At 34.0% G+C, this 18313-nt stretch overlaps 1 protein-coding gene across 6 annotated transcripts in view; it reads left to right on the forward strand.

Moving 5' to 3' along the window:
- The window catches only part of Mettl25 (methyltransferase like 25), an 85418-nt gene extending 67976 nt beyond the window's left edge, over positions 1–17442 (forward strand). For 5 of the 6 annotated variants that reach the window (XM_013159291.3, XM_063255220.1, XM_063255223.1 and 2 more), the window contains 4 exons: positions 1292–1385; positions 15013–15087; positions 15620–15691; positions 17203–17442. In XM_013159291.3, coding sequence (XP_013014745.2) covers positions 1292–1385; positions 15013–15087; positions 15620–15691; positions 17203–17295 — 334 coding nt within the window. In that variant the 3' untranslated portion in view covers positions 17296–17442. Of the gene's footprint in view, positions 1–1291; positions 1386–15012; positions 15088–15619; positions 15692–17202 lie in introns of those variants that run through there. The other variant, XR_010049396.1, reaches the window with a different exon arrangement.
- The last annotated feature ends 871 nt before the right edge of the window (positions 17443–18313 follow it).

Raw genomic sequence — 18313 nt, forward strand, 5'->3', positions numbered from 1 at the left:
TCATGGGAATCTATTCAAATAACTGTTACTTCAAGGACGTGATAAAATAACCTGAACAGAATAAGAAAGAATACAAGCTATAGAAACTTAAAACAAGAAAATATGACTGTGGTCAGTTTACTAAAAATAGCATGTAAACTTGCTTGAACTTTGTGATAAAGTATGACTTATTTCAACTAACCTAAAAATTGAGGAATCTTATCTAGTAAGGAGACTACATGAGCAAACACACCAAGGAGTAAAGTCCATCTAAGTCAGGTAGACTGATCTAAGAAGAGAAAACCAAACTCTGGAACATAAAAAAATATGAGAAAATAGGAAAATGTGTTTATGAACTTAGACTGTCTTTCTGAGCATTTTCAATGTATAACAAAAGTAGTTACTGAAAGCTTCTGGAGCAGAAGAGTAATAGAATAAAAATGTTCTTCTAGAAAAATTACTTTTAAAAATAATATGTAGACAGAAATGCATTAAGACTTTAGAGATTTTAGTTAGGAAATATTTATATTTATTAGGACATAATGTAGTAAGTAGAAATGAGGCTTGTCATCTTAAAATGGGACTGATGAAATATGTTTGAAATATATTTTAAAGGAAAAGTTGATAGAATATAGTATCTCATTAATCTTAATGATTAATATTAATTCTTCCAAGAGTAAGATTTAATTCATTGTTTTGATTAGTTGTGCATAGTGATTTTTTTCTATTGTTTTTACATGATTCCTAAATTGTAAACAAACTCGTGAAATGTGATTGTCTAACACAATATTATTTAAATTCAAGACCTTCAAGATACTTTGTGTAAACAGAAATGAAAATCTGCAAGGCTTAGATGCCATCAAGTCAGTCACAGCTCAGCATATGGTGTTGAATCAATGGTTGGCACAAAAGGAGTTCTTTTTGCATAGCTATTGAATCATTGCCACTATTAGCAGGTGTTGCAGTGAATTGTGCATTGTAATGGTAAGCCAGTAAAACTAAAAGATATTTTGAGGCACAATAGAGACTGTTGAAAGACTTTGTACTTTTTTAGTTGAGGCTGTTTAAACTTTCTTCATAGCATGTCTTTGTAATATTGTTTTCCATTGCTGTGTGATGTAAGAATTCTCAGATGGAGATTCCAAGTGCTTTGTATCGCTTTAAAATGGACAGAAAAGTATTACTACTTTTGGATCAATCAGGATTTCATGCCATATACTCACAAGATATTTTAAACAGTTCATATGTGAATGTAAATTATCTGTAGTTTAGATTGGAAACCAAAAATATAAAATTCACCTTTGTTTTGCAGCAGTGAGCATGTTGGTAAAATTTATTCCAAATGCTCTTCCTTTCTGGATTATGTCAGGAAGTCTCTAAAGAAGCTTGGATTAGATGAGACCCAGGTCAGTATGATCATTAATTATTTTCACAAAAGAATGAGCTACTATGTGTTAAACAGTTGGAATAATGCAGTCTGCCTTCTAATCATCTCCCGTTCTACTTACTTGTAAAAAAAAAAAAAAAAATCTAAATTATGTTGAAATCAGACCTGTACTTTAACAGCAATTCATTTTTCTGCCCTATAGTTTGTACCATATATCCGCAGATTCCCCACATTAGATTCATTGAGCTAATGAAATATACTGGGATCCCTGTTACTGTTATCCCGGTAACCTGCTGTGAAGTTCTGTATCAATTTCACTGTACTATCTTAGTTGGCTTTATTCTGTCTTGTTCTGTTGTATTTTACCACTTTCAAAATAAAATTTTTTAAAAAATGTACCAATTAATAGCCAGGCACAGTGGCACATGCCTGTAATCCCATCAGTTGGAGATTGAGGCAGAAAGATTGCTGTGAGTTTAAGGCCAGCTTGAAAAAAATGTACCAGAATATAAGGAAAATATGCAAAAGTCAACGTTTTTGCCATATAGTAGCAGTGAACCAGTGGAATTTGAAATTTAAAATACTACAGAGGTTTCTCAAAATTGAATATTTAGATTTAAAGTTAACAAAATATGTACAAAATCTATATATGGAAAACTATAAAACTTTGATGAATGAAATCAAATAAAAAGCATATAAGTAGAGAGATACTCTGTGTTTGTGGATACGAAGGTTTACTAGTCCCAAGATGTCATTTCTTCTCAACTTGATCTATAGAATCAGTGCAGTCTCAATCAAAATCTCCAGAAGTTGGTTTTTCAATGCAAACTGATTCTATAGTTTATATGGAAAGGCAAAAGACCCAGTTTACCTAACATGATATTAAAGGAGAACAAAGTTAAAGGATTGATTCTGTGTGACCTCAAGATTTACTATAAAGGTGGAATGTTTAAGACAGTTTGATATTGGTGAGGTACTGGAGTATTAGATCAAAGAACAGAATTGAGATCCCAGAAATAGACCCACATAAATATAGTCAAGTGGTATTTGACAAAAGAAGCAGACAGTACTTTGGAGCAAAGATGGTGTTTTCAACAAACAGTGCTCAAACAGTAGGGCATTACACCAAAAATGAAAATCTTATATCTCTCACAGACTTAACTCAAAACGAATTGTAGATCTGCATATAAAACCTAAAGCTGTAAGTTTCCAGACAATAACCAGAGAAAATCTGTGTGACTTTAGGTATAGAAATAACTCTTCATATACAACACCGAAATTATAGCCCATGAAAGTGTAATTAATACACTGTATTTCATTAAAGTTGAATTTTTCTGCTCTTTATAAAACACTGAGAGAAAGGAAAATGAGAAGACAAGCCACAGATAAAGTATTTTTATACCAGATATAGGACTGAATTTAAACAGAGAACTTTAAAATCAGCAATAACAAAGCAAACCATTTAAAAGCCAGTAGACCTTAATACCATACAGAAACAGGTGTACCAGTGCAAATAAGCATATGAAAACATACTCCTGATCAAATGTCACATCACTAGGGAAATGCAATTAAAATGACAGTGAGGTGTCACTGTACTCCAAATATCCAGAACACTGACAATGAATTCTGACAAAAATGTGGAACAGCAAGAAATCCCATTTGCGCTGGTGGTAATGCAAAATGCTTGCAATCATTCTGTAAGGATTCTGATGGTTTCTTAGAAAACAAAACATATTCTTTTCACATATTTAAACAATTTGTATTTACCCAATAAGAGCATTTGAAAATGTATATACACACAATTACCTACATTTAAATGTATATAGCAGCCATATATATATATATGTATATATATATACATATATATATATATATATATATATTGCTAAAACTTGAATTGAGATGTCCTTTAGTAGGTGAATGGTTAAACTGTGCTACAACTATGCAGTGAATTATTCAGCATTGCAAGAAGTGATCTTGTAAACCTTGAGAAAGTGTGAAGGGAACTTAAATGTATATTACTAAGTGACAACGCCAATATGAAAAGACTCCTACATATTATAGGATTTGACTTTGGATATGAGCAGTGATAACCAAAAGGTGGAGGAGGGTAGGTTTTAGGGGAATGGAACTGATATAGGGGAGTGAAACTCCCTAACCACTGTATGTCCAGTACAAGTTCATGTTCTCTAAAACCAAAGCATGGATTTTAGGAACAGTGGAGTTTACAAGTAGAATGTATTTATTGAGAGAAAGAAAGCTGTCTGGGAGACAGAAAGAGTCCTGAGTGGGTTGTCAAAGACTTTTTTCTCTGTCTTTATAGAGCAAAATCATGAGGTTAGATGGGTCAGAAGTGGGAAAAAATGGGAACTCGCAAGTTGGGCATGAGGTGGCACAGAACTGTGGTCAACCAATAAGATTAATTGCTCAGGTGAAACTGATTAAATTAGGACCAAATCAGGGAGCACGTCACGTAGTAAGCGGGCGTGCTGAGCAGCAGTAGGAGAATGAGTGCTGGCTCCTGACTTCCTCAGGATGATAGAGAACTATTTGACTGTCCGGCATCTTTAGGATGTGGTTGTATTTGCTTTGCCTTTTGTCTAGAGATCTGGCCCACAACAGAATGTGATTCTCTCTTCCAAGGCTGCAAGGTTATCTGAACTTCTGCTCTGGCTCCTTTGAAGGGCCAGCCCTGTCTGACTGCCTATAATATTTCTATCTTTTTTTTTTTTTTGTCTTTTTCATCGGTACCAGGGATCGAACTCATGACCGCCTGCTTGCAAGGCAGGTGCTTATGCCGCTGAGCTAAATCCCCAGCCCCAATATTTCTAACTAACTCAGCCTCCTATAACGTTCCCCACTTCTGAAGAAATAACCCAAACTGCTGTGAGGGATAATGACCAATCTGGCTTCTTCAGGCTAACTGGGGTTGCAGTGGTTGTACAGCAGTCAGAGGTACTTCTGCAGAGATACTGTCTAGAGGCTCTCAATAGATATCAAGCAGTTTTATCTTGGGTAGGCGTACAGCTTTAAGTCTGGAGGAGACAAAACCAAAGAAACAATAAAGTATGCATGGGCCAAATAATAGAACCAGCAAGATAAATATGAGTATAGTTAACAAAAATTTCCAGCAAGAGGAGCTAGTAATGGCTTCCTATAAGGAGAAAAAAGATAAGGTCTAGGGAATTTTAGAGTCAGACATAGTAATTTGGAGTCTAATATCTTGAATAGCTATTAGATATCAGCAGAAGAATCAGGAATGTACACACAGCATTCAGTTTTTACAATCACACAAGTGCTTCCCTGAGCTGCTGTTAGACTGTCTAATGCCATCTGATTTTGGAGGATGATTTATCTCATTAATTTTATTTTCTATTTAGGAGAGAGACCAGTTGCAGTGTCATTCAAAGCTTATTTAGTATAGTTAAGGCTTCGGTATATATCTCGTAACTTTCTCTGGACAAGAGCTGATGGATCAGTAAAAAAGAATCTAAAGGAACCTAGCATATTATTAGCTTTTTCTGTGTGATGCCTTGGATTTGGCACCTTTAGGCAATAATTTCTAATCAAAGCATATATAATCAAAGTTTGCATACAAAGGCATATATAATCAAAGTATGAACAGTAGGGCTAGCACTCAGGTTTAGAGACTGCTTATAACTTATAGCAATTTTAACCCATTGGCTTTTAGATCCTTTTATTGATGGAGTCTGAAATTTTGTCATAAATTTCTCTAGTTTTAGTTGTAATTATGTCTAAATTTGATTAATTTATGAGAACCAGATTAATATAGTATTTTGACAAATGAAAAACTCCAGTCTATATATGAACAACAATATGTACTGTATTTGTAAAAACTAGTCTCAGCATCATTTTGGTTAGCTGGCAACTTGGATATATATATTACAGCATTTAGGATAAAATCTCTCTAGGATTGGAGTTGGGTTTTTATAACCAAAAGAATGAGTGTAGAGAAATTTATGCCAGTTATAGTTTAACCTATATTTTTGTGACTGAGGTCAATGCCTGGAAAGAAGACCAGAGTTGAGAAGGACAGAAAGACATGTGCCAATGTTCATCAGTTGTCTGTGTTTTTACCTCGTGTCATGATTATTCAGGGCTCCTCCATGGAGATGACAGGCAGAGAAGATGGTCAGCCAGAGGGAGGAGATAAGTGCCCGAGGCTGCTTAGTCCTATGGGACCAGCTGATAGGATGGGTCTGACCTGTGAGGCCTTGGTCTCAGAGCTCAGTCTGATCTCCAGTGGCTATATCTGTAGTTAGGGCATGGCTTGGGGAGCCTCTTAAGGCAGTCCCTCTTGAAGTGGCTTTCCTTGTGGCAGCAATAGAAGGCAGGTGTCATTGAACTCTTCTTGGAACCCTGAGAATCAAACTTAAGGTTTGTATTTTTAAGGCCACAATAACAGCAGTCATTTTTTGGTCTGTTTGTTTTCTCTCTTTGGTTTACTCCCAGTCTTAATTATGGAACACTACAGAAGCAGTTTTTAACAAAAGAATCAAGTGAAGTATCTGGAGCAAAGGCTATTGTTTGTAGCTTTTTGCTGATGTCTACAATTGACTGGGTAATAAACATGTCTTTAAACAAAATTTGTCCCTCTATTGAATCAGGATCTATGGGCGTATGTTTTATTAATGTCTCTGATAAATGATCTAAGAAGTCAGAGGAGTTTTTATCTTTCTCCTTAAAAAATAGTTGACAATTTAAAATAACTAGAAGGCTTGGTTTTTGTCCTTCTTAGACCTTTAAGAATACACACATGAAAGTATCTCCTGTTCCAATCTCCTGTATTGTTGTCAGGCCACTTGGGGTCTTGGGTGGGAAATGCTTGTGCTCCCAGTGGGAACTGGTGGTTCCCCTGGCTGTCTTCTGGCCTCCTAAAATTAGCAATATCATATTCATCTCCAAATGCAATGGCAGCTTGTAATGCTGCGTGTCTCTCACTAGAAGTTAATGTTTAAGAGTAACATTTATGTCTTCCCAACCTAGCTCATAGGTCTAAGTAAGCCCTCTAAAGACCTCTATGTATTCATCAGGATTATCTGAAAATTTTCCGAGATCTGACTTAATCTGTTTTAAGTCAGTCCCTGACAGAAAAGGCCACATGAATTCTGGAAGTCCCAAATTGTCCATGTACTTCCTATAAAGGATATTCCCCTTGAGGAGCTTGATGAGTACATGCCTATAGAGGCTTGGATTACAGCTGATCTACAGGGCTCATCCTTAGGACTAGAAAGGCAAGTAGGGAAAAACTCAGGTTCAGTAATGGGTGTAGATTTCATTAAGGCTGTTTTGTCCTCAGGTTCCAAAGGTTTGAGAGGAATAATCTGAGGCTTCGGTGTGGTAAATGCCTTAAAGACCTGAGGTGCTGAGTGTTCTTGTGACTCACACTTACATTTAGAATATAAATAAGGAGTATTTCTCAATGCAAAGAACCTCTGAGCATAAGATAATTCAGCGAGCCAGCAAGTAATAGAACTGAAGCTTAAACAGACTGTAAATATAGGTCAAACCCTTCAGCACCACTCATAAAATTAAAAGTAAGAAAAGAGGAGTAATGTAGATAAGTATCACCATGTAAAAGGGAAGTCTTAAATGAAAAGAATACTCTTACTAGGTAATAAGGACAATTATAGTGCCCCATGATTTCTTTTCATGAAAAAAATCACCTATTGAAATGCATTTGAAAGGATATGTTGAATATGTTGATGAGTAGGAGCAGGAAACCAAGGCTAGAAGACATTGGTGCTGGAAGGGGCCAAGAGCAGGATAAAGAGTGAAAGAAGAGAGGTGGAGGAAGGAAGCAGATAGACAAGGATGTAGGAGGGAATGGGTTCTTGTCTAACTTTAAGCAAGAGATACTGAAATAATATATGTCAGGACAAAATCATTAGAAGTGGCAAAAGTTATTGAAACTAAACTTACACTTGTAATACAGTATAAATATTTTATTCCTATATAATGAAATATCAGTGCTAAAATAAAAGTTTTACCCACAAGAACAATAAAAAGATGTTGATAATTTCATTTCAAAAATATTTTACCTGAAATTCTGAACACTAAAAAGATCTTTAAATTTAAAATCATTTTGACAAGTATTTATATACAATTGAGTGTGTGGTGAATACATCAAGATGTTTATAATCTTAAAATACATCTCTTCCTATTCAAACTATGCATGCAAGTAAATTATCTAGAAAATCTCCTACAATCCTGTGGATAAAATCTTAGCTACAAGAAATCATAATAAATGTGAAAGAAATCAAAATTCCCCGACAAAACATCATTCCAGAGAAGACCAAAGCTACATGTGCTAGATACATAAGTGATCCCTACACAGCTCAACAGATTAATACGTGAGTTCTGCAGTCATTTGTGAAAGCAGTGGAAATTTCTCTTAGAGCCTACTTTCTCTGACTCAGCACCATTGGCATTTGTGTAAGTCTTTGTTGTACAGGGCTGTACGCCGTGGGCTGTAAAACATTTAGCAACATCTCTGACTCCACTAGATGTTAACAGTAGTATAATTAACTAACTAAAGTTACATTTAAAGACACTTTTTTCCAAACACTTGCAGAATTGCCCCAAGCTAACCAGTCTTTAAGCATTTGCATCTTGGTGATTCCATTTTCAGTCACATAATATTTCCACTATAAACCTCATGGTTTTTTAAAGTGCCATTTTACATGTTACACCAGGAAGCTCTTGCTTAGTAAGTGAAAAGCTTTACAACCCCTGCTCTAGTTTAATTACCTGTGTTGTGCTGTAACTCAGGAGAGATAAGTCATTGGATGATTGGAGAGTACATCTCTAATAGTCATACCTGGATCTACTGTATTTCTTTGAATCTCTTTGTCCCTCGTAACTTAACATCAGTCCCCCTTGTGCACCTGGCTAAGCTGTTTGGATTCACTACTTGGAATGCAGGGCAAAAACCTGCAGCCTTAGTAACTTCTGTAAGATATTGTATATGGAATTTGGGCCCCATTCCTGAGTTAGAATCTACATTTTATCATTCTTAAGTGTTTAACAAACTTACTCCTAAGTTTGAGAAAACAGTTCATTTGGATTTTTTTTTTATACTGCTTTTTTTTTTTTTAACCAGAAATTGAACTTAGGACCTCATGCTTGTCAGACAGGCACGATGCCACCTGGCCCAGCCCTACACTTTTATATGTTCATCAAGAACTAAAAATTCAAATTCTTCACAGGAAGTTGGGTGATAGAGATACAAAGTTCCCTACCTTCAAGAACTAACCTTCTAGGTAGGAAATAGGGAATGCCCATGATTTTGCTTCCTGTCAGAAGCCAACTTGAAAACCTCAATATTTAAGTGTTCTTCTTTTTGGTACAGTGAGCAGATGTCCTAGCTTATCCCAGAGAGACTTGCTTTTTATCTTTTGGACTTTCCGAATGATGAATAACACTTCCCCTTTATTCTCAAAAGTTTCTCGCTTTGGCTGACATATGTGGTCTATCTACTTTTAAAGAACATTGTTGTCCATACTAATTATAGGTATCTAAACTGCATTCCTGTATCAAATTAAATGTATATCAAGTCATGCCATTAAAGAATTGTATTCCTTTTTTATACACTTATACTTAATAGTTCATCCCAGTAGGGATGCATTATCAAAATTATTAAGTAGTTTACTTTTATCAAGGTTTTTAAAAGGAATATGCTACTTAGTCATTCGATTGAAATAACTAGAATATGCTTAAACTTTGTCAGTAATTAGTGGAAAGTTGTTCTAGGAATACATATAATTATAAAAAAGATTGGAATCTGTTAGCTTCACAAGAAACCAGAAAGACATGTGTAGCATAGTCTCATCAGAACATAGTTTGTTAACTAGAAGCAGATTTGAAAAGAACCCTAGTGACTGAGTTATTGTTATTTTTTGAGCATTAGATGTTTTTTAATCTTTCACCATTGTAGGATACAGCTGCTAAACTGCAAATTGTTTCACTCTTTGTTCTAGGCAATTTTTCTCTCATGATTTTGGCTAATTCGTAGGTTTATTCATGACTAAGCTTTCTGCTTCAATAAACCTTAATTGTACATCATTTTCATCCATCTTCCTCCTGAGAAGCTAATAAAGAGCATCCAGTTGATTCATTCAACCTGTTTCAAGTATCTATATGGTGCAGTTCTTGCTCCATGCCAGTTCATCATCCGGGACACCACCTAGGGTTACATCATTTGCTCCTCACAAGGGCACGTAGCTGAAGGCACAAACAAAGTGAACTCTCAGCCCATATTCCTTTTAAGACAAGTAAATTGGCCAGGACTACCAATCGTTTTGTTTTCTGGTTCTCAAAGGAACATCATGTGAGCTAACAATTGCCCTATCATTTGCCACAAAACCTCAATAGAGTAAGGTAAGGAAAGTGGGCATGTGTGCCTTGAGAGAGAGAGAGCTCTGCTTAAGTTACATCCTGTGATCCTTTCCCCAAGCAATGACTGGACAAGGGTACACTAAAACTGGGTTAGAACGTGGAAACATATGGAGCCTTAACCTGTGTGGTACTGGGATGTTTCTAAACATGCAATTAAGACATCATTATGTTTATGTTCCCTGAGTTCTACTGTGCATAAATTTCTGTTCACTTTTTCAAAATAGAATGATATTCTCCAAAGAACATTCAATTTATTTATTTTTTGCTTTAGCCACTAGGAGAGTCAAAGTTAAATTTATGCTCAATTCTGCTTGATTCTAGCAACTTCCCCCGAGTTACTTTGGTGTCATGTTGTTTATATATGTACTTCAGAGTGTATTTTTTTCTTTAATAGCCCTACCATTGACATACATTATGCCTCATGTTATCAGCCACTTCAAATTCTTCTTCAAAATAAGCATGTGATTAATAGTCTTCTATAACTTATATAGATTTGAAACAACTGTATAAAAAATGAAGTAACAATTATGCTTTTTTCAAATTGCAATCAAAAAGTACCAAAATGCTATGCAAATACTATGCTAAGCCTAGTGACATCTAATGCCAAATTCACAGAAGATAAGCAATAGAGATGATTCACATAATACATGTAAGCTATGTAAGATTAGCCACACTGCCTATTAGAATTATCTTTATTCTCTCAGATAACCACAGAGAAACATCAGGCACGCAGTTATCTGTGTGGCACCCAGTACTGTTAAGGAATATCTAATTTTCATTAAAAGTATAAGAACAAATAAAGAACAAATACATTGTACCTTTTTATTTTTTATTTAATGCAAATAAGGGCATCTTAATATTAGTTTTAATATAGAAATCATTTAAATGTCATTAGATATGACATGAATATCTATGTCATTAGATATGAATTATTGACATATCCAAAATTTGCAAATGATGAGTTCAAGTGAAATATCTTAATAATTATATATTACTACTAAATTTTAGAATGATTATGGGCTGAATGTAATATTTTATATGTAAATTTAACTACTCAGATAGTAGCAGTTTCTAATTTTATCTGCATTAACTGGTCGTTAACTGGTATCCAGTTGAATAGGTCAGAAGAATTTCATACATTTTCTTTTCCTTGTTTTTCTTTCTTTCCTTTTTTTTTTTAAGAAACCTCTATCTTACTACCCATAAGTTTAGAAGGAGTAGTTACATAATTACATTATTTCTAAAAGTAATATACACATGAGTTAACTTTGCTTTGTATTTCCTGGAAGATGATAATGAGACTAATATTTTGAGTAACGGCGTGGACAGTTTCCTCGGGCAACCTAAATGCATCAGGGCAACATCAGCCTTTGTCATTGGCTTTGTTGCTCCTTTGGCAGGACCAGCTGATGAGCCTCATCTCCACGTTCACCTACCTTAGTTCTTGAGTCAGTTACACCCTCATCATTGGCGTGTCAGTGGCTCCCGACCCACTGTCTAGCAATAAGAACTGAGCTGAATCACTAAGCATTATACTGGTCCTGTACGCCTGGGGTGAAGTTTAAACAACTGTTCTCTTTATGCTCTCATCCAACCTACTTTCTCTCCAGGAAGTTGTAGGGTGACCCACCCACCTCTGCCTATCTGGACAACTTCATACAGCTCTGTTTTCAAACTGAATGAGTAAATAAATTAATAAATGAAGGGGAAGAGACAAATCTTTCATGGAAAAGAATCCCAAGTAGTTTTTGTAGATATTCTACACTCAGATGAAATATGACTTCCTATTCATTAAGTGTGAACTCTTGTACATAGCGACTGTTTTCCCAAGAAGAATCTGCAAAGCAGAAACTAGAAGCACTTTACAGAGAAGAAACCTGGACAACACTATTTTAGTCTGGTATAGATATGATGAAGGAACACAGCACTGTCCTCCTAAGTTCTTCCCCTCAGTAACTGTAGGCCTATTCTGTTAATGAAAAAAAGAATCTGACAATTGCAGGTGGAGGAGCAGCCTTTAAATAGCTAATCAATACTACTCAAAACTGTCAAAAGTTATCACATGCAAGGCAAATCTTCAGCTGCTAAAACCAAAAGGTTTAAATGCAATATGATATCCTAAATGGAATTGTAGAACTGAAAAAAAGGATATTAGGCAAAAAATTAAGGAAACCTGAATAAAGTGTGGACTTTATAGTTAATAGTAATAAATCAGGCTGGGAATTTGGCTCAGTAATAGAGTACTTGCCTAGTATGCATGAGGTCCTGAGTTTTTCCCCTGCACTGCCAAAGAATAATAATAATAATATTTTTAAAACCAACAGTGATTCATTAACTGTGACAAAAATACTGTATTTCAAGATGCAGACATGAGTGTGGAGTACATAGAAATTATCTGTACTATCTTCAGAATTTCTTTAAACCTAACACTGAACCAAAACAAATTTATATTGTTAAAAAAAATAGTATGAGGAAAAGCGTATTCTTATTGAACCTTTGTGCGACACACTGCACTAAAAGATTACTGTCTGCTATCTCATTGGACACGAAGGCTGACCTTATAAAATGTGATTATTATTCTCATGTTTTAGGTGAGAACCCAGGTACATGTGTTACTGCCTACAACTAGGAAACCTGGGAAGGATTCCAGTCTAGGCTATCTAACTCTTATCGCCATGCTTCTTTTCATCGTACTTATGTAGCTTATTGATAGACATTGTACACAAGAAAAATGCTTGTTTGGCAGTTTTCCAAAACTATCAGACATCAGGCTAACAAGTCTAATAAGAAAGATAAAAAAGTCATGCTTGCCAACAGACAAAATAAATGTACTTCTAAAGCAGATTGAGGGATTGATGTTTCAGATAAAACCAAATAAAATTCAAGAAATGAGTCTTAATGAAGGGTTGAAGAAAAAAATTATATTCAGAACTTTGACTCGTGAAATTGTGGCAGACAGAATGAAGCTGGTTAAGTGTACGGATAATAAAACACTTTTTTAAACATGCAGGCTATAATATAGTCAAAACAACTGTCAACGCATTACAAGAAAGGGAGTGTGGATTAGATGCCTGAGTATAATTGCTCATTTACCATTTCCATTGCCATTCTCTTTAGGACTGGATATCTTCATTACCTTCACCCATAGCCCATTAAGAAGGGCCCTGCTATGCAGCTCATTCTGGCTCCTGTTTCTAGAATCATAAAATTTGGTGTTACAATGAGATGGTGTCTTCAGGTTTTGCTTAATCTGATGAGAGAGATTTTTTAGTGTTTGATTTAAAAAGTTGACTAAAGCATGGAATCATAACTTAAGTATTGAATTTCTCTTCTAAAAATATGAATATACTTTGTTTGCCAAGTTTTTGCTATAAGAATAATCCATTCTGATTTGTTTTGCTTTGCTTTTTGTGCAAAGGCTTTCATATAAGTTTCTACCTTGATATTTTTTCATTACACATACCTATAATGTATAATCTGTCATGTCCAGCTTTGGTTCATTTAAAGTACAGTCTATTTTCAAGTGAAAGAATGAAGATCATACTCTCACCTTTTCTCTCCTCATCACTCAAGAGTAACAAATAGAACGTGAAGCAGGAACACAAACTCCTTCAATAAATCCAAATGACATTTTAAATTTCAGATTTTGTATAATGTAAAGTCTAGTACAAGAAATATGAAAGAGGAATACAGAAAAGGGCTAGGAGGAAATCCCCAAGGAGTTCAATCTCAGCCAAAGCTGACAAATCCATTCTCCAAAGGGGCGTCTCCTGTGGAGTACAACCCTCAGTCCCTAGTTTGGAACAAAGACACCCGGTGGCCTTTATAGTACTTCCTAGTGTGGCACAAAGGAGAAACTCCATGCAATTACATTGGAAACTGTGTTTGTAGGAAGCAGAATGATAAAGATCGTGAGTTCTAACCTGTCCTTCAATAGCGGATCTCAGGATGGTAGAGAAGTAGAGACCATTTTTGTCACACAGTTTTGTGAGGTGAAAATTCTTGCTGCCTTGAAGTGCAGACTGTGATTCTACTGCAAAAGCTTGGTCCAGAAGGTGCTCATTTATTTTAAAGCTGTATCGGATTTGGTAAAGGATGAGAGATGGGGCATCTGCTTAAGCTCTGTGAAGGACAGGAGGTCTTTTCTGGGAGGTTGCATATCAAATGGGGTGAGACAGAGCTTCATTTTTCACCTTATCTTTTTTTGTTTTTTAAATTTAAAAGATGTGTAGAGCAATACAACAATGAAAGAAAAGATACTCTGAAAAAATAAATTTATTTAGACATTTTCAAGAAAATCAGACTAATCTCAGATTGACTGCTTATACCCTCTTGTTGTTACTTGTTTTGACAAGTAATTTTTTTCTTTTTTTTTTTTTATTTTAAAGAAAATAAAAGAGGACAGAACAGAGCAATGTAAGCAACACAGCACTTCACAAGACAACCGGATATTAACAATAGCTACCATAATTTGACAAGTAATTTTGTAGCGATTTCTTCTGATGACTTTCCTTTCTTAAGTCTCTCACAAAGGCATTCAACTTACAGAAAACAACTTACCCTTTTGAATTTTTTGATTGTGCAGTATTTATGCTGTTACAATAATAGAATTGGCATGAAAAGTTTAGAAATAGTTGATTCAGAAATCATAAAGTTCACTAGGGCAGAAATTTGTACCTGAACTAGAAATGGGCCTCCTTAATATGAGAGTTCAGCATAGAATAGCTATGTCTTTTACAAAAAAAGGAAAATAATGTTCATTAACACATTTGTTAAGTAGATGTTGGAGAAAATTATTTTAAATATGAACATGTGTCATTATTTTGTTCCTATTGGCTTTGAATGTCTCTAAGATATAGTGTAGATAGTGTTCCATATTTTGGTTTTATTCAAAAATGCTTTATTCAATTCTTGTTTGTTCCATAAGCATAATAATAAGTAAGGATAAATATTTTATTACTAAGTATTGAAATTAAACAATATTAAATGATTTTATTCATAATATAGTGTAGTATAGTAGTACTATGTTCTGTGTTCCTACAGAAAGCTTAACTACAAGGGTTTAACTATGATAACTTACTATCTAAATATCTAATTTAGCTCTTTAAACATGTAAGGTTCCAAATTGATACTGTATTTGTTTTACTTTTTAGGGTATGTATGATAAAGAAAAATTTTAATTATTTTTGATTGTTGACAAACTTATCATTATTGTTTTTATTTTGAAGCTGCCAGAGAAAACTATAATGGACTACTATGAGAAGTATAAGCCTAGAATGAATGAACTGGAAGCTTTTAATATGGTAAATCTTTTACTTAAACATATTAAGTTGCTATGTTGCTAGAATTCCATTCTATTAAATTTTACTGGGAGTGAACCAATCCATGTTGTTTTTCTCTTTCTATAGAAAAACTGTTTTGGAACATTTCCTATTTCAGAACTAAATTAAGTGTCAGTAATGTAATAAAGAGAACACATGGCAGATTTCTCTTAAAATGTATTATAAATGCACAGAAAAAGTTTTAGCCCTTTGAACACATATTGGTCTCAGTACAGTTACTTCACAGGCATTCCTTTTAACGGATTTCATTCTTAGTACCCTTTTAAAAGCTTTCTATCGCATATGATTGCTTATTGGATTCTGCCTCAAAGTCACTGAAAGGGCATTCTTTTCTTATTAAGGAAAACTTTTGATCTCAGCAATATTCATTTTCTGAAGATGTACCGTGGGTAGATTTGTTGTGTGTAAACTTCTGTAGCATTTTCTCAAGAATAAGTGTCAAAGAAATAAGCCTTTTTTTTTTAAGGACCACTATTTTATCTTATTCTTTTAGTTAAAAGTTGTTCTGGCTCCTTGTGTAGAGACATTGATTCTTCTGGATCGACTTTGCTATCTGAAAGAACAGGTAAATTGTATGATTTTTAAATGAATAATAAAGATTGATTAACTATAGTAACATTAATGCAGTCATATCAAAGATAGATTGCTTCACATAAAACTAGTCAAGATAATTTTTGTAATTATATTTTTATAGTCTAAATATTCATTCTATCTCATTATATATAATTATATATATACAATAGATATCTTCAGGAAAACTGGTATATAATAAAACATATGTTTTTTAATTGTATGGTAATTACTACACATAGGCAGTACACACAAGCCACTATATATGACATATTATAGCCAAAATTAATAAAGATCAAACATTAAAGACATTGTATACCCAAAATTAACAAAAGACCAGATACAAAGGGCATTGTATTCATATGTCATTTTGTAAAATTTTACCTTTTAATATACTTGTGTCTTTCTAATCAGCATAAATTATTTCTGCTGTTTTAAAGTGTTACTTGCTTTATATAGATTAAATAACAATACTGTCTTCTTTAGGAAAAATATATTTTTCACATTGCACTGGGCTGTGGTGAAAATAAATCATCGTGAACTATTTAAATTAAACCCATTTGGAACCCACAGCCTAATGATTACACTGTAAATGCTTTTCTAACAATTTTACCATATAGAAAACTTTATTTTTTATTTATTAACAGACTTCTTGGCACAGATGGACTTGAATAAATATGACTTTGTTCTAATTTGTATTATTATGAAGAAAGGCAATTTCTTAAAGTATGTAAATAATGATACATGTTCCTAAGTGACCAACTAAGTCCAGATCACCAGAAAGGTTTAATTCCCAAGTTGCTAGAGACAAAATCAGTAGTTATTTTGGCAGGGAATAATTTTCTTTCTCAAAAAAATTTATATTGACCTAAGCACAATAGTTAGGCAAAACAGTATGCATAAATATTTATAGATCCTTGTAATATAACAGGAAACATAGAATTATTGATTTTTAATATTTAAATACCTTTTTGATAGAGATCTAAAATATATAATAATATAAAAATTAAGAGTAACTGTAATCTCATCTGTCAGCACTGTAAGTATCTTTTCTATTTCCTAATGATGCTATCATATATATGAATTTTACATGTATATGTGTATGCAGTTTATAGTTTAAGACTGGAATAGAATTAGAAATGAAGTTCTAATTCTATTTGTATCTTATTTAGGTTATTTAGCATTTTCCCATCTCATTATTGTATTGCACAAAATGAATAATATTTCATCATAAGATTGATTAATATCCATTTGATACTGGCTATGTTCAATTTTTCATAATCACAACAAAGAATATCCCATAAGTTGATCTCTGTGTTCATGTTTGCTTTCTCAGCATAATTTCTTGAAGGTAAAATTTTAAATGTTAATTTTATTCAAGAAAGAATAGAATTCTTTTATGTAGTATATTTTTAAGTAGGCTTTCGTTGATGGCATATAATCTGACTCGTCTGCCCTTTTTTCTTCAACAAATGATTGCATTCTGAATTGCTTATCAATTTGCAGGAAGACGTTGCATGGTCTGCACTTGTGAAGTTGTTTGATCCTGTGAAATCTCCCAGATGTTATGCTCTTATTGCTCTGAAGAAGCAGCAGTGATTTCAGTTTAAGTAGATTAATAGTTTTATGTTTATGAGACTTGTTGCTAAAATTGGTTTTCTAAACATTTATGTCCTTTTATGAAGATATTTTTAAATAATTGCTATATATTTTAAGTAAACAATAAAACCAGGTTCAATAGCAGAAGGTCGTAATTTATTTTTCTATTGTCAAAGCATACATTAATAAAATAGGAACTTGTAGCCGGGAATGGTGGTACATAGCTATGATCCCAGCATTTGGGAGGCTGAAGCAGGGGGATCACCATGAGTTAAAGGCCAGCCTGAGCTACATAGTGAGCTCAAGATTAGCCTAAACTATAGAGTGAGGCTTTGTCTAAAAAAAAAAAAAAAAAAAAAAATAGGACATACTGGGAACTTGTGAAAATTATAAATGAGATAACCTAGTAGTATCTCAATAGGACACTGCAATCTGAGTCTTTATTCTTGACCAGTATTTGAGACCCTTAAAACTTGCTGCATATCACATTTTGACTTCTATTTTTAAAAAAAAACAAGTCACAAGTTTAGATACAGACAAATGCTGAGTATCGTTTGCATTTTCTTCCACATTTGGGAAGGGTTTTCATATTACCATGAAGGAAACTCCACATTTAAAGGAAGAACTACTATAAGCCAGGCCAGTTACAAAACATGCCTAATGTAAAGCACATTTTACATTGTATTTTAATCTAAGTAACAAAGTAATACTGTGTTCCCTTAAAGGAATGTGCAACTTAATAACTGATGTTCATTTTAAGGATCCTTGGGGCTATGTATCTTACTAAAATAAACTGATGAGTTGGCACTTAATGAAATTACCTTGTGCTCTGTAAAAAGCCAATCTGAGTAAAGCAAGATTGAATGGAAAGAGGCCAGCACCTTGCCTAGTGTGGAACCATTCATTTGATGAACAGGGAGCTCAAGATTGTTACTGTACACAGAAGAAATGGACAGGTGAGATAAAGACTCTTTGATACACAGCTCAGAAGCCTAAAAATCTCTGTGAAAGAAAGAGT

This window comes from Cavia porcellus, unplaced genomic scaffold (assembly GCF_034190915.1).
Source record: "Cavia porcellus strain 051 isolate PalLab524CR breed Dunkin Hartley unplaced genomic scaffold, mCavPor4.1 scaffold_8, whole genome shotgun sequence".
NCBI lineage: Eukaryota > Metazoa > Chordata > Mammalia > Rodentia > Caviidae > Cavia > Cavia porcellus.